This window comes from Neolamprologus multifasciatus, chromosome 2, assembly GCF_963576455.1.
Source record: "Neolamprologus multifasciatus chromosome 2, fNeoMul1.2, whole genome shotgun sequence".
Taxonomy (NCBI): domain Eukaryota; kingdom Metazoa; phylum Chordata; class Actinopteri; order Cichliformes; family Cichlidae; genus Neolamprologus; species Neolamprologus multifasciatus.
The window spans coordinates 24,476,679-24,499,300 of record NC_140440.1 but is presented as its reverse complement, the minus strand read 5'-3'; the positions used below and the strand labels follow the sequence as shown (position 1 = coordinate 24,499,300).

Sequence of the window (22,622 nt, the reverse complement as noted above, 5' to 3'; positions counted from 1 at the left end):
ACTTATTTTAGTACAGTAATGTTACATTATTGCCTTACTGAAAAATGTTTGGAATGTGTTACACCCAACACTAACCAAGCCTGCTAGCATTGGCTAGCATCCCAACCATCTGAAAACAGTCTCTTCTGGAGCCAAAATGCTAATAAAGCAGAATAATGCCTATATCCACATCTTATCCATAATTGCACATTGTTCTTCTCTAACTATAAATACATTCACCAAGCAATTTCCTCCTGAGTTGCATGCATTTATTATGATAATTCATTGGACAGTTTTGTTTTTTTGTGAGTTAATCTCCGAAAGCTAATACACAAAATGCTCAGCTAAATACAATCACGTGCTCTGCTACAGGCCAGCTCAGTGTGCAATGGCAACGGTTGCTAATGTTGTATAATGTTAGCGATCTTTAGATTTTGCTGTTTTACTGTGCTTTTGGTGTTTATCTGCATTGCTCAATCACTTCGTTCCAACACCCCATAATTTTTCCAATTTCTCTTCAGTATTTTTGCATGTTTGCCACTTTTGACTGGTGGTGACTAAGTTTCTCGGGTTTGTTTGTGCCTGAAAATAAAATGTTTTTAAATATTCAGAGTATGTTGGAAGCAACTGGGTTTGGACTGATAGGGCAGTGAAGTCTGAAAGCACTGAGGAAGACTGGGTTTTTGTCTTTTCGTGGGATTTACTGACAATAGGAAACACAGAATAAAGCGGCTATATCCTTTATGCTAACAGCTGCCAACAAGTTCGATAAAATCTGAAGCAATATTCTAAAGAAATTCAGCAACATGGAAATTTCATTTTATATTCAAATTGTTTGTAGTCAGGCCACATCCACTCTAAATGTAAAAAAAAAATAAGTGAGGAGGGAAATCAACTGTGTCAGAGAGATGGATGGAAAAGGTACAAAGCTCGGGTAGTGCACTAACAAACTCCATTTTGTGTTGCTGCAGCTGTTTCCATGGAGCTCTCTGTCTCTCCTTTTTGCTCTCTCACTCTTTCTTTCTCAGCTTCTCCCTTTCCTCTCTCACTCTCTCTCTCTCTCTCACACACACACACACACACACAGGCTTACACATACACACACATGCACAAGTGTCTGAAAGGGGATTCAGCTGCATGAGTCAATGCAACCAACCGCAACTCAGAGAGAACCTCTCTTTCTCTCCAGCACACTCTTCCGCACTCCTCTATCCTTCCAGCATCACGCCCATCTTATCATTTTTTTCTACTTCATTTCAATAATTTCTTAATTTATTCTAAACCCCAGTCACAACAACAAACCCACATTATGCAGCACACTCAATTACTGTGATTTTGATACATGAGCACTACATCAACAAGCCAGTCCATGTATTTACAGTCCTGCTTTTTTTTCTCTCTCTCTCTCAGCCTTATTTAGAGTGTATGTGGCAATCAGCAGAGCTCATTACTTCTAAGCTAGGTGCCCTGCAAAGCTGCCCCAGAAAATGTCCTTGAAGAATAAGGTGAAAGAAATAAAAAAAAACAGAGAGAGGAAAGGATGCTTACCGAGGACTCCAACGCGGTAGTTGAGAGTGATAACGATGACATTTCCGTAGCTGGCCAGCACGCTCCCATCGATCATGTTGCCTGTCCCCTCCATGTAGGACCCTCCATGGATGTAGACCATCACGGGCTTGGCCCCAGTGTCTCGTATGTCTGCAAGAGCGGCCATCATTAACATATTCACAAAGCCGTCCATCCTCTCTGATCAAGGGTCAGCGCAGATTCAGATAAAGAAGTTATAGCACATAGTGGTCACAAACAGACAAGCTGACGATCACCTCCCAGATACCAGCTGTATTCATTCAGTCTTCTGGCCTACTAATGGAACTGGAAGCATTATTCTTTTCATATCAGCTGTACGAGAAACAAATGACTGTCCACGCTTTTTTTTTTGCAGTCCAGCTCTATTATAGCAATCAGCTATCTCATCTAAAAACGTGGTGAGTCATTTACTTCATATAAACCAAACTATTAGGCTTGTATTTGGTTTTGCATTGACTCCCAGGAGGCAGACCCACTTCCTAATATAGACATGTAGGAAGCCATTAGGGAGAATAAAGAGAGAGGTACTCTGACACATCTCCTAAGCAGGGAGAAGGCTAATCTGGCCTGACAGTGATAGGGAAAACACACTGGCTAATTACACAATGCTACCTTGCGCCTCCTTTTTACACAGGCCTATCATGCCGCCACAATTTATTTGCACAGTCCTGCTTGGGATTGCAGGCAGTTAAAATGTCTGCTTCACTTTTGGCAAAATGCTGTTTATTTTATTCCTGGAGCAGTTTTTGATACCCAGCTGGAGCGACACTCCAGCCAGATAAAGCACATCCAGAGGTAGAGGGATGAAAAAAGCCTCTGTCTGAGGAATAGACTGAATTACTGACTGGCTAGCTAGAGCTGGGAGACAAGACAAGAAACTCTCATTTTCACTTGTGCTCCCCCCTGCATTCGGTGCAGCTTCTTGCCTTCCCCCTCCCTTGCTTTGTATCACTTTCACTCACAGACTCTCCCCTGTCTCTCTCCCTGTTTTTTCTCCCGCCTTCTCCCCGTCTCTGTCCAACTCCCTGCCTTTCTTTTTGTCCCCCCCACAAGCCCTGAGAATGGTGAGAATGAGAAGGAGCAGGAGTGCAAAAAGTGTGGATGACATCGGAACAGAGAGGGAGAAAGAAAAACACAGAGACTATAAGGAAGGAAGGAAAAAAAAAGGAAAGGAGTACAGATAGAAATGGAAAGGATATTAAGAAAAGAGCAGGAGAAATAAAAAAAGGAAAGAAAGCAATGGGCTCGGATTTAAAAGGATGGTATTGTATTCTGGTTGCTATGGTGACTGAGAGCCAAAATTCAAAATCCTCAAGAACAGCTAATCGCAGACCACATCCTGAACAGGCTAATCTGCATCAATCTGCAGGCGCTCCTCATCGTTATGCACCCCAACACATTAGCATGCTCAACACAGAAGACAACTACTTAGATGCATTTTGTTCAGACACCCTTTTTTTTGTAACCCTCTATAAGAGAACTTAGCCTGTTTCTTTTTTTCTTTTCTTTTCTTTTTACATTATTCCCTTGGTTATTCATGGCCCTGTTACATTTTAAAGCAAAGCAATAAGTTGTACTATATATGATGTGGCCTTATTTATGGATTCCTTTATCTTGCTGGTATCTGAGAAGGCTGCACAGTGAAACATGATTTATAGCTGACACTTCTCTGTACACACACTTATCTTAGACAAGAGGAGGAGGGGATGCATGGGGTGAGAAGGCATGAAAGGTACAGTCAGAGAAGGGAGGAGGAGGAGAAGGGGTTCAGAGAAGCAAAACGATATCCTACACAAGCTATTCAAAACAAATGGGCCACAGATACAAAGAGAATGGCAGAAAGGAAGAAGGAACAGGGGGCAGAAATAAGAAAAATAAAGAGATTAGTCATGTCAATGTTATCAGTCACCTCTTTTGTTGATTTACATCGTGTCTCCATGACAACAGTTAAATCCCTTTGGGAGAGCGATACAAAACATTCAAGCTCCACTTGTTCTAATCTATTCACTGAGTTGATCTGATGTGGGAGGTGTCACATAGATGTGATATACAGCTCTCACTCATCTGTTGTCAGAGGAAGATATGTACGCAACAGATCCCAATCGGATTCTGGTTTACAGTGAGAAATGATAATCCTTTACGGATACATCTGGGCCGATGACTAAGTCTTCTTAACCAATCAGATCGAAGTTTACTTGGTCACGGTTAATGGCCTAATCTAGTGAAGCAGGTGACTAAGTGGCTACCTCAAAATAAAAAGCTGCTTCCTGATTCATCGTTTCCCTGGGGGCAAACACATCATTACATCACCACACATATTCTTAGAATCAAAATTTAGCACAGAGCTGTGGCGGAAAAGAAACAGAGATTTATTCATTAATGCACAGGCTGGTATATTTGCAATATGAACTCCATGCACAACAAGCTCAGAATATTACAGAAAGACAAAAACAAACTTGTGTTTTGGAGATGGGCAAAAAAACGTGATTGATGGCAATGTAGATGAAAGCTGATGTGCAATGAAGAATGAACTCAGCGGGGGGAGAAAAAAATATAATGTATGTACACTTTTGTCACATTTATTTTAATACGACGTGGTGTCATGCAGCAGCTACTACACAGTGACACTCATACACTCCCAGCACGTATTACACAAACAGCAAATAAATGTCTCACTGTGGGGAAAAAAATTGCCTAATGAATGAATAAATCAAATGTTTTCCGTTTGGATGGTAGGTGCAGCCGGAGTTAAAAACATATAGCATGAGCTTTAAAAAGCAACTGAGGGGCACAACCTTTCATAGGTTGCCTCACAGTGGCTCTGGTCTGATTGGAGTGTCAGTGGGAGGCATAACTCGGGCCTGAGCTGAGCCTCTTAGTATTGCTGCTGCAAGCGAAACCCACCAGGAGGGTTTGGAGCACTCCTTCCTTTTTTCTACAATCTTATTTTCTCTCGCTACCTGTACCTCCACCTTTTTGTCCTTTTGCTTCTCACTCCAATGAAAGCAGTCAGTCATATATCTGACGTTAAGCGCCCCGGAAATGGCCTTGACACTCCGGACTAGGACGGGACAAAGGCAAGTGGAGATAAGTGTCGGTGGCATTCACTGTGTCAACACTTGGTGAAACATGGTGGCTGTCAGCGGCTATAAGTGAGGGCTGAGGTTTGGGGGAACAGGTGACAATGTCCTGATGTGGCAGGACATGACACGCAGCCTACTGTAGTGCTCTTGTCAGGTCAAGCTTCACGGTCCACCCATGATATGCCCATTACTGGCATGTTTGCATTTAAGAACGGGATATCGCGGATACATTTCGGGAGAATCTTTAAAACAGGGAAAGCAACTACAAGAAACTATACAGTGGATTGTTTCATTGCCAGTGTCACTGGTGGTATTCTGAAAGTCACTGAATGTTTCCTAATATTCACTTTACACTGAAGCTAATGAACTAGCGCTGGGTGGCTAGGCAATGGGAAAGATAAGAGGCTCAAAAGTGTGAACACACAGAGACAAATTACAAATTTTCTATTTTGTGCTAGGAAAAGCCAGCTAAATGAGGAACATTTATAAAATTTGAAAAATTTAATAAATGTTGAGCCAGTAGGGCTTTTATAATCTGCTATAAGACAGGGATGGGAAGGGCTGGAGTAGAGCTGTCACAGTGTCATATTTTTCCCTTCATGACTATCGTGGTTGAAAAAAGAAAACCCATGACAACCTAAATATCATTACAGCACCACATCAATAATGTCAACAGTCAACTTTATCAATAACTTTGTTTATTGTCTGTTGTCTTTTTTTGCAGAATAATGAAACTGACAATATACAGTCGGGTCCTTTTTTTTGATACTTTTTTCCCTTTTTTGACTCTGTGCACCACCGCTGCGGTTTTAAAGCAAACAGTCAAGATTGTGACTGAAGTGCAGACTTTCAGCTTTAATTTAAGGGATTTAAATGTATTGCATTAACTGTTTAGGAATTACAGCAGTTTTTATACAGAGTCGCCTGTTTTCAAAGGCTCAAAATTAATTGGATGAACTAATATAATTTTAAATATGAGGATTGTTTTTAATATTTGGATCAAGAGCCTTTGTAGTCAGTGACTCCCTTAAGCCCATGGACATCACCAAGTGCTGCGTTCCCTCTTTTCAGATGCTCTGCCAGGCCTTTACTGCAGCCTCCTTCGGCTGCTGCTTGTTTGTCGGTTCCTCTGCATTCAGTTTTGTATTTAATGACTTAAAAGCTGCTCTATACTGGGTCAAGATCAAGTTACTGACTTAGCCACTGAAGAATTTCACATTTCGTTGTCTTGAGAAACTCTTGGGTTTTGCAGTGTGCTTTGGGTCATTATCCTATTTGCACTGTGAAGGCTGTCTGATCATTCTGCAGCATTTTTCTCAGGCTGAATTCTGAGCAGAGAGGGCAGAACTGTATACTTCATCCTGCTACTTCCATCAGCAGTCACATCATCATAAACACTAGTGACCCGGTTCCAGTGGCAGCCAAACATGTCATTGCCATAATATTGTCTTTGAAGTTGATGTGCTTTGCTTTGGATCATGAGCTGTTTCTCTTCTTCTCTGCACTTTCTCAAGTTAATCTTTTCTTTTTTCTTTTTTCTTTTTAGATATTTTCTGGGAAAGTCTAATCTGGTCTTCTTATTCTGGATTTTATTCTGGGAGGCATCTCTTGGTTGTATACAATGATCCACCTACCTCCTAGAGAGGATTCCTGACTTGGCTAGATGTGGTGTAATTTCTTAACCTAGAAATATTTCTACAATCCTACAATCCCACTTGACCTTTTTGCCTGAAAGATCACAGTTAATGCGAACAATTAATTGAATATTTTTGTTGAACCCCTTGAATTAAAGATGAAAGTCTGCCCTTCAATCGCATTGTGGATTGAAAAATTGCCAACTTTGAATCATTGTCCAAATATTTATGGGACCTAACAGTCAGTGAACAGTAGTGAGACAGTCTGTAACCAAATTATTCCAATTATTAAAATATTTATGATCTTGTCATATATGTATTAAAACACCTCTACGCCAGACTATGTGATTGCTCTCCATACCTGATATGTCTGAGTAACTAAAATTAAATTAAATTAAAAAACTGAAAATAGGATAGAGTAAAAGGGAGAAGCTTGTGAGCGTGTGCGCCTCTATTAGGAACATTGACTACACTAAACTTAATGGGAGGAATGACCTTTGTGTGAAGATGACATCTTGCTTCCTGGATGCTGTGCATGTGTGTTAAATATGATGTTGGAATCCGGGTAGATAGAGTGTGTAAATGCATGAGGATAGAGAAATGAAACACGGGAATAGCCAGTGGTTGAGTTAAATGAAAAGAAAGACAGTGTGAAAAACCTACAAAGGCTATTAGCCAAAGCCCCCTATAGCTGGCCAGGATCTAGTTCAGAGGAGGAAAGCAGTAGAGGTGCTGTCATCCCTAAGACTCACGGACAGCTGTTTGCTGCCAGAATGAAAGAGAAGTAACCCTTTAGTCTTTCAATAAAGCCTGCTGTCCTTGACATGAGTTTAAGAGCTGGTAACTGTACAAACACACTGCAAGCTCGATGACAGCACACGAACAAACACACTGCAGCGCACAAACCCTTCAGACCTGCTCTGGCATTGTATGAGGAAAGAGTCAAAGTGCCTCTGTGAACTAATTCAAAGCCTTTCTCCACTCCATTCCTGACAATTTTTTCAAAAGAAGTCTGTTTTTACATGTTTTGCCTTCCCAATTATTTTGTGCCACTCAAGAGGAAAGGACAAAGAAAAAAATAAAGATGACAGTACCAGTCTGGCTCTCCTACCCTTTGAAATGGCTCAAATGATGCCCGTGCGGATCAGCCATTAGCAGCAATGCTTATCTTGGAAAGAAGCTGAGCCGTAGCATTCCAAAGATCTCTGCATAAATGGGCTTCAAGGGGCATGATTCCTCTTCTCTGCCACATCAGAGAGAATAGGATAGTGGCAGAATAGAGAAAATGGTGTGTGAATTGCCCCCACTGTCGATTTGCCACTCTCCAGGCTGCCTGAGCTGAGCTGAGGGCTTTGCTGGATAGGGATCCAGTCAGGCCTGTGCGATGGAATTAATGGTAATACCCAGGCAGGTGGAGCTCAGCTCTGCTCTCTGGCACAGCCCGAGCATCTCTAAGGGTGGGGGTAAGTCTGCGTGTATCTGCATGTGCTCGCTGTCTTCTTAAGTGTTTGCTTCTAGAGCTGGGCAGCAAGCAAGTTTGTGTGTGCACTGATTTAATGGATGCGAGCGTACATGTCTGAGTGTGTGCGAGCACACTCTCGGTGGAGGCATTCCTTCTGATTAGAGCTAAGTCTCAAAGCGCCAAAAGACAGAAACACACAGTTCTATTTTTCATCATTGGGATAGGGCTGAGGCAGCAGTGGCGCAAGACAGTCCATAGGTGGAGAGCAGACTGCTGCTTCTCACAGGCTATCACTAGGCGCTCTACCTCAGCACCATTGCTATGTTCCACCTGGAAGATTTAGCCCCTACATGGACTCGCTTACTCTATTTACATGCCCACCTTTATCTAACAACAGCAGGTAGGTGATTGAAAGCTTGCACTCCCCTTTACAGTGCAATAACACCGTCTGTAAAATTGAGTCTTGATGGTGGGCTGGTGTAAATCACAGCAACTTGGCCTCCATGCTTGTTTTGCAGGCGGGAGTGTTGTGCAGAATTTGAATGCACTTTGGGGGTGCCAGTGGGTTGACTGTTACTCAGACAGACAGATGGACACACAAAGGGACAGACAGCAAGACACAGGAAGGGATAAACAGGCAGATATGCTAAAAACATGGAGCCTTAGAAAGAAATACATCAATATAATAGTAGTGCAGTATAATATATTCCAGACTACATATTTCATTGCTCTTATCTCTTTGTCTCATTTGAATACTTTTACTGGCTGTTAGCCGGCCTCTTTATTGTAAATGTATATATTACGATTCCATACTTTATATTTCTTTGGCAATAAAAGAAATTCTTTATTGTTCCAATATTTATTTTGATTTGACTTTGAGAACATGTCTGGAGGGGCTATAACAGGGAGGAGGGCAGTTCAGATATATTGTATGGAGGAAGCAAATTAGGCCAGGATAGACAGACAGCCAACTGAGACCGCATGGTAATGCTGGGAGGAACAGACTGAGAGATGGAGGGGGTTAGACAGGCAAAGCAGGCAAGACAGTAGCTCTCGCAACTGAATGAGAATGTGTGGATAAGATGTGCACCAGCTCAGCTCGGGTGAGAGTGCGAGTCATGCTCGTGTTGTGATTCTACTTGCCCTTTAACTTGAGTGCAAATGTCTAAATTTCACTGGTGATCCCTTGACTGTAGGCACAGTTTTTGGTAATAATAGCAGTGCTACCTGTGAGAGCAAATGTACGTAGGACTTACAAGGACTTTGTGGTTTGTGCACTTTACTCCTTCAGAGAGTAAAGTCTTTTCCTCCTGAGGCATCAGCTCTCTGCGGGGGGAATTACAGAGGAACAAAGAGGAGTCCCTGAACAGCGGTTTTCATATGTTGGGCCATGACAGTTCCACACATTCAGCGGAACAATAAAAATCTTCTGGATCATGTTTAGGGATTGATGGCCAACTCTGTCACACAGGCATTAGTTACAGTAGTGTTTCAGAGGCTCTGCTGGGACTGCATTGTACTTCTACGGTGATGCTCTGTAAATAGCATTAGTTGCGCTCAGTAAAGAATAGACTTGTCACATTTTCAGTGAGGCTAGTCTAGCACAACAGCTTGGAGACCAAGCCACTGTGTACGCATGCATAGACTTGCCAGACAAAGGGATCGGCACTTGTCAGCAATTTTAAACGGACTTAGGGCTGCATACTGTCGCATGTGGGTTTGCTTGAAGGAAGAAAAACCTTCCACACGCACGCACATACGCACTCAGTCGAGCTGAAGACTGAAGGCAATTTGGCTTCGGTTGCAACAGCTCGCCCTGGGCTTGAATGAGGAAACACCTGTGTGTCAGAGTGGTGCTATGGCAACTCTTCCTGTTCTGTGATCAAGGCCAGCATGAGGCTCCTTTTTGAGAGAACAGCCCACTGAGCAAGGAGTGAGAAGAGACCCTATATCTGGAAAGAACCCAAAGCAGGATCGATCCAGTGCCCATTTTTTCAGTATCTAAGAGAAATGAGTGATAAGACATGGCGCATTGGTGTGACGTTCAGTCCATACCATAGTCCTTAACATGTGCTAAAGTCCCAAAAAGCTTCCCTCCAGATTTAGTTGAATTGTTTTCACCAAATTTACACATCATGCGCAAAGATCCAATCTGTCCAGAACAAACAAATGGAGCATAAAACAAGGGGTTTACCTTGATACCCGACATCATGCTCGCATCACCTGCCCTACTATGGCAAAGGAGAACAAGGGCGGGGCGATATCAAGGGTTTGATTTAGATTCAGACACTTAAGCCGTTTCTGTTGCAGCACAAGAATCGTCTCTCATTCTAATCTCAGCAGAGATCCACCCTGAGCCAGGAATATCCCAAGATAAATATGGAAAGCGAACAATGTGATTGCTGAGCAGCAACTTCCCATTTTCTACACCTCTCGCCTCTAATCCTCTCTAGCAGCACTCCTGAACTGCCGCTCCTCATCTAAATCTGCCGGCACTCCGGGTGAACAGTCTGATATTACACTGCTGCTTCACTTTCCCTCTGTCATTATCGCCACCAATTCAGCTACTGGCCACACCTTAAAAGGGGGCCCTAACTACCAACTCTCCCCTTGTAATAACAGTTGCTCCAGTCCCTGTGTGAGATATTAAAATTATTCAACCCGAGCCTGGTTATCTAGACAGCTACTAGATCCCATCTGCCTCTAAAGCTAAACACTCCTTTCACTGACTGAATTCAGATGCTTAGGAACAAGAGCCTTTGCGTACACACATTCACACACATGCACTCTTTTTCACTACACTGCTTTACAGATTGAAATGTGACAGGGGTGCTTGATGATTGCATTTGGAATTGGAACAAAAAAACAAAACAAAACAAAAAATCCATAAATGATCAGAAAACAGTGTCATTTTTGTGAGAAAACCATGCACCATCTTTGATCACCATGGAAAATACCTTCATCTTCATCACCGTCGTTATCCGACAAATCCTCGCCCTGTTTTTTTGCATGGGTCCCTGTTATTGAAGCAGGGAGAGACATAGAGAGGCACAGGGAAATTCAAAATAGCACGTTTGGAAAAATAGAGATGGGAAGAGAGGCATTTCAAAAAGTACACACGAATTACAACAGTGCTGATTTAAATACATTCCCACGACACAATTTTCATTTTGCACAGAGAGCATATACAATCGCAGGACTACAAACATAAAAAAAACAACCTTACAATGAGGAAAAAACCAAACAATTCTATCTTACAGAATTATATATGAACACAACTTCACTGCTACTATAACATGTATCTGTAGCAGAGTCATACACCACTGACATTTTCAGAAAAGCCATTTAAAATTTATCAGGAAAAACAACCCAAGCCTATTTATGTGAGTTACTTTTTTCTAGTCTGTTGGAGAAGCGAACAGATACACCAACTCATTCAGTTTTTGTTTTCTTTTTATGTTGATCTTTGGAGGATTTTGTGCATTTAAACACTGTAGGAGACTCTAGGAAGTCTCCTTGGTATTAATTTGTAACTTGATAACAGAAAAATGATACTTGAGCACAGGAAAATCAGGAAGCTTTTTGAAAGGAAAGGTTTTAAACTACAAATGCAATTTCCCCAGAGCTGCTGAGATCTGAATAAATCCTAACAATGCATCATGCATGCAATTGGTCTGTCTGTCTCTTTGCCCAAAAGAGTCGCTAATATCTTGTCCTTGTGCTGTGTTTTGCAGTAGTACATAAATGTACTCCCCTGGGTCTGCAAGCTATATCTTCACCTACCATTTCCCATACGCATTTGACATCCTTGTCATTTTTTGTTGTTCACCACCAGCAGCATAGTCTAAGGGTATCAGCAGTGATTAACAGGGCAATCCATCAAAACCATCCATTTAGTAGTCAATCATCCTCTGACAAGCTTTTAAACATATTGAGAATATAAATAAAACAGACAAAATTTTTTCTAATCTTTTCTATTTCTTTTATAAACCTTGCAGATCTTTGGTGATGCCCTGATCCGTTATCTTGATGCCTGTTCAGTTCAGTTCAGGTCCGCTCCTCTTCTGTACTCACTACCGCAAATCCTAATGCTTTTATTGACCTTGGGCGTTTCCTCCAGTGAAAGACCAGAATGAATACAAATTGATAACAAAATATAATAGGCTAATTGACATTGAATTAACAGAACCATTCATTATTCGAAGAAGATGACTTATTTGAATAATGTTTTTGCAGGAGTGATAAGCTTGAGCCTTGCGTGAAACAAATGCCACATCTTCTAACATCAATTTGCAGGCAATGAACACGATTTCATGGAGAATTTCTGGTCTCTGCCCATGTAATCCTTTTTTTTATTCTCATGACCTTGGGGGAAATTGAGGTGGGGACCATGAAATGTGCTGTAGATTCCCGATCAGTAGGGAAGATCCTAGTAAGCACAGAGGTTCCAAACAGTAAAGGCACAGCAGACAAAAGTGGATGCACTCAGACCACGAGACTCAGCGAATGTTAAAGCGTGAACCTCTCTATCCTCTATTTGCTGTAACCGAGAGTTTATAGTATTAGGAAACTTTTTCTAACGTTCATGCCAGAAACGCAGCCAGTCTGGTGGACTCGGACTCGAACGCTATAACTCACAGAAGTCAGAAGCAATGTGGACCTCATCGATACTGGTTAAACAGGCTCTATTTGAATAAATGCGTTGTCCTCTTTGAATACCTCATGCATTGTTAATTGATAGATGCAATACAGTGTTATGCATAATGTAAAAGGCTGAGCGTGATGGTATTTACTGAGCAAATTTATGCTCTGAACTGGAGCCATGGTTGGTACAGCGACTTTGTTTAATCTGCCCATCATTTTTCAATTATAGGGTGAATGAATAATGCAGACTGTATAGCATGTTATATTACTTTTAGATAAACAAAGATAATGATATGAATATGCCAACTTTAAGCTTAAATGCCAACATTTGTGTCATCTCGTTGACAGCAGAAGGTAAGTGGACTGTTGGTGAACAACACCGATTTGTTATTGATGAGATTTTGATTAATATTAATGCCAATATCCAATCTACTAGCATGTTCTTTATCATTTTCCTTACTGAGCATCAACTTGCTTAGTAGAAACAGAGCAGCATGGGGGCCACTGCCATGTGTTTGAAGTCATTATTTTGCAATGCACAACAGTCAAAAAACAAAAACACATCAGTATTAATAAAAGGAATTTCTAAACTTGGAGGCACGGTATTCCAATGCATTGGTTCTCAAATCCCATCTACACTCTATCTACAGCCAAATAATAACAGAAATGTGGGACTCGTATAACAAAATAATTAATCTGGTGTTCCAGTCAGCTACTTGGTGAATATGTTGCTGAATATGTTGTAACTTCTGCGCCAGGATATATTTTTGGAGCCCTCTGTGTCAGCAGCCCAGTTATGCCAGCACAGTGATCTTACTGAAGCAAATGTGTTGCTTCAAGTAGCGCTAATGTCAACTTCCCTTTGTAGAAATCAGCTACCATTAAGTTATCAAATGTCACATCTATCATGTTGGCTTTCTAGAAACCTACAAGAAGATTAACAGCCTGAACAGAATATAGAGCTTTGGTGGAGACCGGCATGTCAAGCAGCTACAAATCAGCATGACCTGTTGGGCATGCATCATGTTGTTTTATTCTCTTTTTGCCTTTTTAAATGCATTTTCACAACCTGTAGTAACATTAGCTGGCTACTCGTACAAAGAAATAAGATACATAATGGCACCATCTTGACAAAGAAGGAACAACAAGCCAACTCCAACTATGTTTTATGGGTTCTTGGGACACATAGACAATACTAGCTAACGCTAACTGTTTCCAGTTCTTTCACTAAGTTCTGGCTACTGTTTATTTAAATAGTAGTTTTGCAAGAACTCAGACAACACAAGCTACAGAAATGATGCCAGTAAGCAGGCTGGCATTGCTGGGGCCTTTAGGCCGTGGGTGCTATTACTGGCATGGCTCACTGTTGTAGAACTGGTGACTGTAATAGCTGCACAGGATTTTTCAACTGTCAACCCGGTTGGCAGCAGCCATATACACGGTTGAAGACCTTGGAAAACAATGACAGAATTTGGTCTGGCTTGGTTCTGGTTGAAGGCAGGTGGCAGTGGCTGATGCAACTGTGGAGATGCAGTTACACGAGGAGGCCATAACAGTGAGAGTGACAACGGCTTTGTCGAACAGGGAAAAGGAAGCAACATGGAGAACACTCGCTGTCTCAAAATGCTAAAGAATAAGGCCCAAAGAGGGACCTGCATGATAGGAGATCTGGACAAAGTCTCAAATGAGTATTTGCAGGAGAAGATTACTGAGTGAACATAAACTTCATCAATTATGTAAAAGTCATATGAGACCTATATATAATAAACCAAAGGGAATATTTGGTAGACATTTTAGAGTTTGCAGTTTATTTCCTAAACATGATTAAATAAGACATTGCTAATTGATTCAAAGCTGCTATTAATGTATGTCCCTTGGTACAAACTGGAAGCACAGAAAAAACTAGGAAAGGAGAGGGAGCAATAATCTCCACTGGAAACTCAATAAATATTCAACAATTGTAATAGAGTCTGATTCTTGCTATTAATTTTTAATAGCTATTACTTTTTTTTGTCTTAAGTGGTCTTTTGGATTATGATTTTATAAAATCATCCTTCTTTTGACAGTGTTGTTAATGATTACAGAAATCAATCAACCTTAAATCTGAAATCTTTCTCTTTTTGGTTATTATAACAACGATCGGTCAACACTTCAAATGTCAATTACAACATTTGACTCCTATCAAATGATTAAAGATAAAATGCAAATCACAAAATCTATCAGGTCACAAATTAATTCTTTTGTTTTTATCAGGAGAGAGCAGATAATTAAGTCATATGAAGTGTTGTCTTTAACATCAAATTAATATTACTGAAGTTAACTGTTAACCTAAAGCTATACACAATATATTAATTGTTGTAAAATGGGACAATTTTAGCCAGGAACTTGTTAAGGGTGATGGTCTTATTGTATTTTTTTTTATCAGATTTTTTGGCAGATTTTCTTTAAGTTCTATATAAATAAACTGATTACTAAAAATGAATAGCAATCAATCAAATAAAAAATGTTTAACCTGGTCCAGTGAAGTTCAATGAATTCATGAACATAGCTCTATTAATAAAGTCTATAGTGTAAGAGACCTGTGTTATCCAAGATTTAAGACACATGCTGCTTATACTGTAACTCAGTATCAGTATCATAGCCCTAACCCAGCAATGAAAAAGGAAACAAATACTACACAGCTACAGCCAACAATGAGTAAACATAAAACTGGGGATCAGTTGGTTGGTAACTATAAGTGCTTTTCTAATTAACTCATTTATTTTAAACCAGTGCACTACCTTTACAAAAGTAAAAAACAACAACAACTATTATGGATTTTGTCAACCATTCCATTATCATCAGGACCTTTTTTTTAAATAAGGCAGAGTGATGCTAATTTATAAATCAGGAGCAGCTCATCAGACATACAATTATAGTCAATTAGTATCCTACCTGTATTTTCTAATCTTCAGTAAAAAGTTGTAGCTCACCATTTCACGAAGAAAGTAGAGTCAAACCATTATCTACAGCCATTAGATTCCACCTGAATTATTCCACAGAGACTGCCAATTGCTTTTTTTATAGAACAACTTAAGTCATCATTTGATAAAGGTGAAGAACTCTGTGCAGTTTTCTCTGGATCTTAAAAGGGCATTTCACACATTAAATCATGGTATTGTTAATCATATCCCTTCCAAATTTTATTTATGTGATATAAACTTATTTTTGGTATCTTTAAATCTTATCTTTAGAACAGTAGACGATGATTATGTCACCTTTATATATACAGTATGACCCACTTACCAAAAACTTGTCTTGAAACAAGTTTTTAAACGTATGGCGATGATCCGCTCATAAATCCGGTCATTTAACAGCAGCATGGTTTGGAAACTGGTGTTTTATACTCAGCATGAAAACAATTCTTCCGGGGCTTGGGCCTCAATAAAAATAAATGGGTTTAAACTAAAGATTAATAGGCACTGTATTGAACAGATTTGAGACATAAAATATCTCAACCTTGCATTATTCAAACGTTAGATTTCAGACGCATCCAAAAATAGCAAGAAAACTTGCAAACGAACAAAAATGTTTAGACTCAGAGGCTGCTTGCTTTTTCTCTTTGAAATTAGTCTGAAGATCATCGTTGCCGACTTCTCAAGAAATGAAATAAGTTTCGCTTCCATCATTTTATTACATTTGCTAATATCAGCCTCATAAATAATGAGTTCTGGGCTAAGTAGTGTGTGGAGCATCTGGCTGTAATTGTAAGGTGCCCCGTAAATCCTCTTTTGTACAAATACGTTTTGTTGTAGCTTCTAAAGATGGGAATTCTCATTTCATATTGCATCATGCTTTGTGTTTTGTATTATCCCTTCAATCTGCTCAGGCTTTGTGTTTTTTTAATGTGCATATATATACTTATTTATTTTTGAGTCTGTGCAGTGGGTTCTGTATTTGCTGTAGGGTTTATGTAACCTAAAGGCCTCTCTAGGGACACTTGGTTTGGGCTACTTATCTTTAAACAAATACAGATTTAATTACAAACAAATAATAAATAAAAATCTTCAGGCCTTGCTATGAATTATAAATGATAGAAACACAGTGATTATAGAACGCCTTTGCTATCGACATGCTGAAACAATTAGGCTACTGAGTAATAATCCTCAAGACGGGCACAGGTGTCGACGAGTGAGCTCTGTCATTTTGAATTGTTGCCTGTGAGCCCGTGTGTGTGTCAATCGCTGGATCTTTACCAGGGACTGCAAATACGTGACATCTGCAGCGACTCAGCCGGCGATCCTATACTTGACCTTGAATGTTTGAAGCAATGCCACAGTGAAAAGTGTGCACCATTAAAATAAAACTACAATGAAGTGCCGAGTTTCCTTTTTGAATAGCTGGCCTTCAGGTGTCTAAATCCGCATTGCTTCAAAACAGGCAGGCATGTAGAATAACAGCTATTATTCATGTTCCTTGACAGGTAAAATAGAAACCTGTCGCATTTATCAAATCGGGTTCAAACAAAATCGCACTCGATTGGGCTTACTCGTTACACGGAGGAAATCAAAATGAAACATTTCATAAAGACAGCCTAGTTTGCTATATAGTTTTACACGAATAAACCCAAGCATGCGTACGTATGTACACATACACCCACGCACTTACACGCAGACATTAAGATACAGAGTGCTCTCACACTCTGGAGGCTTCTTGACTGAATCCACAATTCACTCAATACATCGTGGAAGGGCTGAATGTTAACTGCCTTTCCTTTGCTGGAAAAAGGTTCACTGACAATAGATGGGCCTTGGAGTTAAATATCAGAAAGGTCAGAATGTGGAAAGGGACTTAGTGAAATGTGAAATGTTGCAGCCTTGACAATTTAGAGCAGTTATATTCAGTCTGTAATCCTCAGGTGGCCGTTTTCCCTTGTTCTTCTCTCTTTTTCTCTTTCTGTTGTTTTTTTCTTTCCCTCTTTGTCTGTCTGTCTGTCTGTCTGTCTGTCTTCATCTCCCTCAATCTGTCTTCCTACATAGAGGTGAAGGCACAGCTTGGGAGGGACACATAAGAGAGAATGATGGAGAATGCAGCTAAAAGGTTAAGGAGGCTGTAATCCTGCTGTAAAGGACAGCCAAAACTCACACTGTGATTCAGCTGCTCCAAAAAATTTGACAAAAATAAATAAATAAATAAAAAACTCCCAAAACAAATAAAGGCCAGCAAGCTGTCTTTCTGCCCGACGACAGCTTCATAATAGAAAGGGACAAGTTTCACAGAGGCCGCGGGCTTCTGAGTATAAATGCAACCTAACACAATGGGGAATCAATATGGAAATTAATAAACACACCCATAAGCAAAATCAATAACGGCACTGGTATCGCTGGATATATTCGTATCACTATACGTCCCTACACACGAGTACGAGGGCACTGCAATTCCAGCCCTGCGAAGGCAGTAAAGATGAAGACCGCAAGCTAACAAGCAAGTGTAAATGTGAATAATGGATCATTTTGAATGTTTAAAAATCATAAATTCCCCTTAATATTTATCTTACACCTCAAGGAGACAAATAGCAACGCATTGTGGTGCTTGCTTACAAGTAAAGTCCGCAAGGCACCATTAATCTCTTTATCCCTCCTAAACACACAGACAGGTGTGCAATTACAAATGCATGATGTGTGTGAAAGTATTGCTCATTTTTTTAAGATACCAAATTTGGAAGACTGAATTCTTTACGTGTAACATTATATGTCACAGTCTGGCCAGGGACATGCGTGTGAATAATTTGTCACACTTAAGAGGAAATCCGAGGGGCTGTGGAAGCTTGGTCTATCTTAACAAGAGATAGGAGATGCAACAAATTGTTTTTTCCTCTTTAAATGGGCTTTAAGACTCCACAGGCTGTGTCCACCATTTCTTTTTAATTTGGGATAAACAAAGAACAGAACAGAGATATTGAGCCTTGGATTGACTGGGGAAGCTGGACAGCACAGCAGCAGGAGGCCACTGAATAGGAACTTCCTGCTTAGGTCATGCTTTGCATCTCAAGTCAGCGCGATTGCATCTGCTGGCCTGCAACAGCCTTCCCTCACTAGGGTCATCAAACATCCCAGATAGATAATTGTAAAAGATCATAGGAGCAATTTTCTCTAAAACAAAAACAAGGGGCATCTGCTCTGTTTTCGAATCACACAAGCCAATATTTGTTCTTGTTTTCTTGGAAAGTTTTCGCCCTGTCTGCTTGGCGTACAGATCTTCTCGGCAGCACTCAGGGAGCAGCCCCTCCTTCCTCGAGGCAAGCACAGTCGGCCAACCAACAGGATTACCATGGTGTGTTACTGTTTGCCGCGGCCCTGCTGCAGTCTAACCAGGACTGAGGCTCTTATACGGTTTTCACATCTTTCTAGCATCTGGAGGTCATCTGGTAAGATGGAAAAAAAAACTGTACCATGTTTCTTCTGGGGTAGTTAATCTACAGGTTTGGCAACCGATCGGACTGTTCAGTCCTGGCGCTGAGCTGAGTAACACATGGCAGCCTGCTGCCTATGAGGGCTGTATAGGAATGATAGTTGAGTGGTCCAAATCAAGCCAAAATGTACAACAGATTTTGCTACACTTATCTCAAATGGACTCATGATGAGGGATGAATTTAGGAGTCGGAAAGGTTGATCTCAGAGTGTCTCTCAGAATCAGCGTTATTCAGGAGACCGTGAGCATGAAGGACTCTGAGGACGGGTTTTACAAGCAGGCTGCAAGCAATGAAAGCGACACGCTGTAAAACCTGGTACGAAATAATGTGAGCATTATACAAACAAGAAGCGCACGGTGCACCAAAACTCCACCTCGTCGAAAGCATGTGAATTTACAGTCTTTTTTTTTTTTCGTGTGTTTGTCGATCAATTTCACAATGCAAAGCTCTTTTACAGATAAACATTGACCTCATCTGGGTTTGTCCTCACAAAATTGACCCATCTACAGCCAATCTAGCACTCTGAATACTGCTTAGCTGTGTCCCCGCACATCATTACCCCCCTCTTCACTCCATTCACTCTGACTCAGAGCAGGAAAATGACTGAGCAATATAACCAAGGCTCCAGTGTCTCCGGCGCCGTCGCTGCTCCATGGTCTCGGCACGTGCTGTAAGGCCACATCAGAGAGAGCGAGTGAGCAGTGGGCTACGGTGCTGATGTTGCACATTAGATCACCTACACATGACCTCAAACGCTACCTGCTCAGACATCTTGGATGTGCGGTGCTGTGGTAGAGGGCAGAGACCATCTCTGTCTTTCTCGCTTACTCTTCTAGAGCAACACTGTGGTCAGTGCAAACATCAGATTGTTTATGAACAAAGAGAAACGCTCTGGGTGAATTAGCCCCGTCGAAATAGCTGCAAAACCTGCGCTCACTCTAACAATCAACCATGCTGGTATTGAAAAAATAAACATCTAGTGCAATCTGTATGAGCTTTTATGTTATTTTTTATTTAAGGAGTCTTTCTTGATCTTTGTTCAGGCACTGCTAGAGAGGTTTTAAGGCTTTCCCTCTGTTTAATGGAGGAAAATGAGCCGCAGCTTTGATATCAGTGCATCAGATGTTTTACTTGCACAATGCTCTGCAGGACGCTAATGGCGCAGAATCCATATGATAGGCTTTCTCTATTGTTTGCTGGAAATTAATCCCTTATAACTGAATTCTATAACCTCATATTTAACCATTATTTTTTTTTCACTGTGGTTTTACTATGCAAAACACTCTCTGAGTCATCGTATGGGAAGACTTTACCTCATGCACGCAGGAATCTTATTATGATTCACATCCGATGTCTTTTAGGGATTTGTACTTTTCTCACATTGATCGGCATCACCACTACAGCAAAGGTGCTTCATGCCTTTTACCTCAGCTCCTGTCACAACTGCGTACTGTTGCTTGGCAACAATCACACAAACCATTTCATCCAGAATCACCATTTTTCTTTCTGAAAATCCGTTACGGTTACAGATTGGAAAATTGGTAGTGGAGACATTATTGGTACTGAATATGAACAGTGTGTATGACTCTACTGCATATACCCGTCTGTACTGCAAAAACATAAAACCTTATGTGTGTATATCTGTGTACATGCACAGAGATACACTTGGTTATAGTGCATTTACTTATAATTTTACAGAGAGGATTTAACCAAAAGTAGGAACTAAAAAACAACAATTAAAAATATATATTATCATTCACATGACTCATGAACTGTTTCCTCTTCGAATTCCAATTTAAAAAGAAAATCTTCCTTGTTGGAAGTATATTTTATTATGACCGAAACCAAAGTGCGCCTGGTAAGAATGAATTATGCTTCATTTTCTCGGGTGAGTCAGCAAAAGCCATGATTAGTGGAAGCAGTTTAAAAAAAAAAGGTGAATCTCATATAAAGTGTTTCCATGGAGACTGAAAATGATGAACTTTGTGTTTATAACAACAGAGGAACTATACAACAGTCAGCTCTCTGCACAATAATATGTCAGAACAACCAACATATAAAACTTATGATAAACCATTTTCTCATTACCAAACACGGGGAAGATAATTGAAAAATTCCAACTGGAAGGGGAATATTAAATAGATATTTCTGTGTATATTCCACAACTGGGACTAATTCAGAAGCAGAAGTGCCTGAAGGGCTAGTCTGTCTCGAACAAAATTGGTTTACCAAAGCTGAATGTACGAAGCACAGAGTGAGGCCCAAGAGCTGTCTCCTGTCTCCGTGGAAATCAACAGCAGAGGTCTCCCAGCTGAAACGGAATCTTTACTGCGCAGCGAGATATGCTCAGGATCACAACTTTAAGGCTACCTGGAAGGGTCCCCCGGTGCATTAAGGGAGGGCTGGGAAAATTAACACTCTTTTGTCACCAGTGGTTGTGCTTTAGCCGCTGCTAATAAAATCGTGATGTGCTTTTCCGTGGCTGCGCGTGAGGCCATTTGCTACACGGATAGATCAAAGCTGTCGTGCCAGTAAAACACCCCACCGCCCCTTATTTGAACAATGGGAATAATCAATTTGAGATAAAGGTGGCGTTACACTTTTTTTTGTTGAAAATTAAATCAACCGCTGATGCTGGGGTGCTTTCAGGTGTCGTGCTTGATGAATACTTTCAATAAGCGGCTTAAGTGCTGTCTGAAACGTGACTCAAGTTCCTTGTGTAGCAAATTAACATTTCAGGGATAATAATATTCATTTAAAATGGCATTTATGCTTCTGATTTAATCAGCAGTTGTATTTACCTTTAAACAAATACACTTTTGACATGAACAATCCACATAGTGTTGTGAAAAAAAAACACAGGTTATCAGTAGACATCACAATCTATCGCTGAACAAAAATTCTGCTGCTTATTTGGAGACCTGCAGTTTTACTCCTTGACTTTAGCTCGCATATTTAAACAACACAACAACCTAAACACACACACACACTTACTCACACAGGCATGCAGCACAGCACAGCCACTCACTCATCTTTCACACTCATGTCAAGGTTGATCTGAGTCACAAGTCCCATGTTCATCCCAATTAGCACTTTGATTTGGGAGTTGATAGGTGGTGATATTGGCAGCTTTGGAAGGATGCACCCATCACTCTCCTCTCTCTTTCACTCTTTCAATTCCTCCCTTTCGTTCCATGTTTTTTTTTCTTTCTTTTTCTTTTTTTTTTACATACCTCCTTTTCTACACATTTTCTTGTTGGGTTTCCTGGCACATTCCTTGGATATTCTTTTGACTGTAAAATGAATGGAAAAACTACAAAATAACAGAGAGCTCTGGAAAAGATCGCATGTGACATGCAACAACTCAGACTGAGTTAGAACCCGTCTTCTCCCTCGTTCCCTCCTCCTCCCACCCTCCCGGTCTTCATCAACAACAAGAACAACAGAGGACCTTTTGAAAAAGTAACTGGGGTGTTGCTGCAGAAATATTCCAAAATGGTGGAATGAATTTGCTGCACCCTGGGACACAAGAAGCCCATATTCACATGCACTTCTATTTAAGACCCATTACGACCACACGGAATGCAGAGAGGCTAGGTTTTGGAAGATTTTGGAGCTCACATCCGAATCTGTTAAGTGTTATTTGACGTTATATGTGCGACGCTCAGAGCACTTAACATTTCAAGCCCATTTTCCTGTGTGGCTCTCCTTCAAGTGATAAAGAATAGGGTCTGTTTAAAAGAGATATATAGAAATCAAACACTTTTAGCAATGTCAGTCTT

At 40.6% G+C, this 22,622-nt stretch overlaps 1 protein-coding gene across 5 annotated transcripts in view; it reads right to left on the bottom strand.

Annotated features, from left to right (window-relative positions):
• Positions 1-22,622, bottom strand: part of LOC146524413 (neuroligin-3) — a 137,021-nt gene that overhangs the window by 90,401 nt on the left and 23,998 nt on the right. For 2 of the 5 annotated variants that reach the window (XM_085133472.1, XM_085133476.1), the window contains exons 3-5: positions 22,074-22,133; positions 10,703-10,762; positions 1,528-1,677 (exon numbers count right to left, since the gene is read on the bottom strand). In XM_085133472.1, coding sequence (XP_084989598.1) covers positions 1,528-1,677; positions 10,703-10,762; positions 22,074-22,133 — 270 coding nt within the window. The remainder of the gene's footprint in view (positions 1-1,527; positions 1,678-10,702; positions 10,763-22,073; positions 22,134-22,622) is intronic. The other 3 variants (XM_085133487.1, XM_085133492.1, XM_085133480.1) reach the window with 2 other exon arrangements.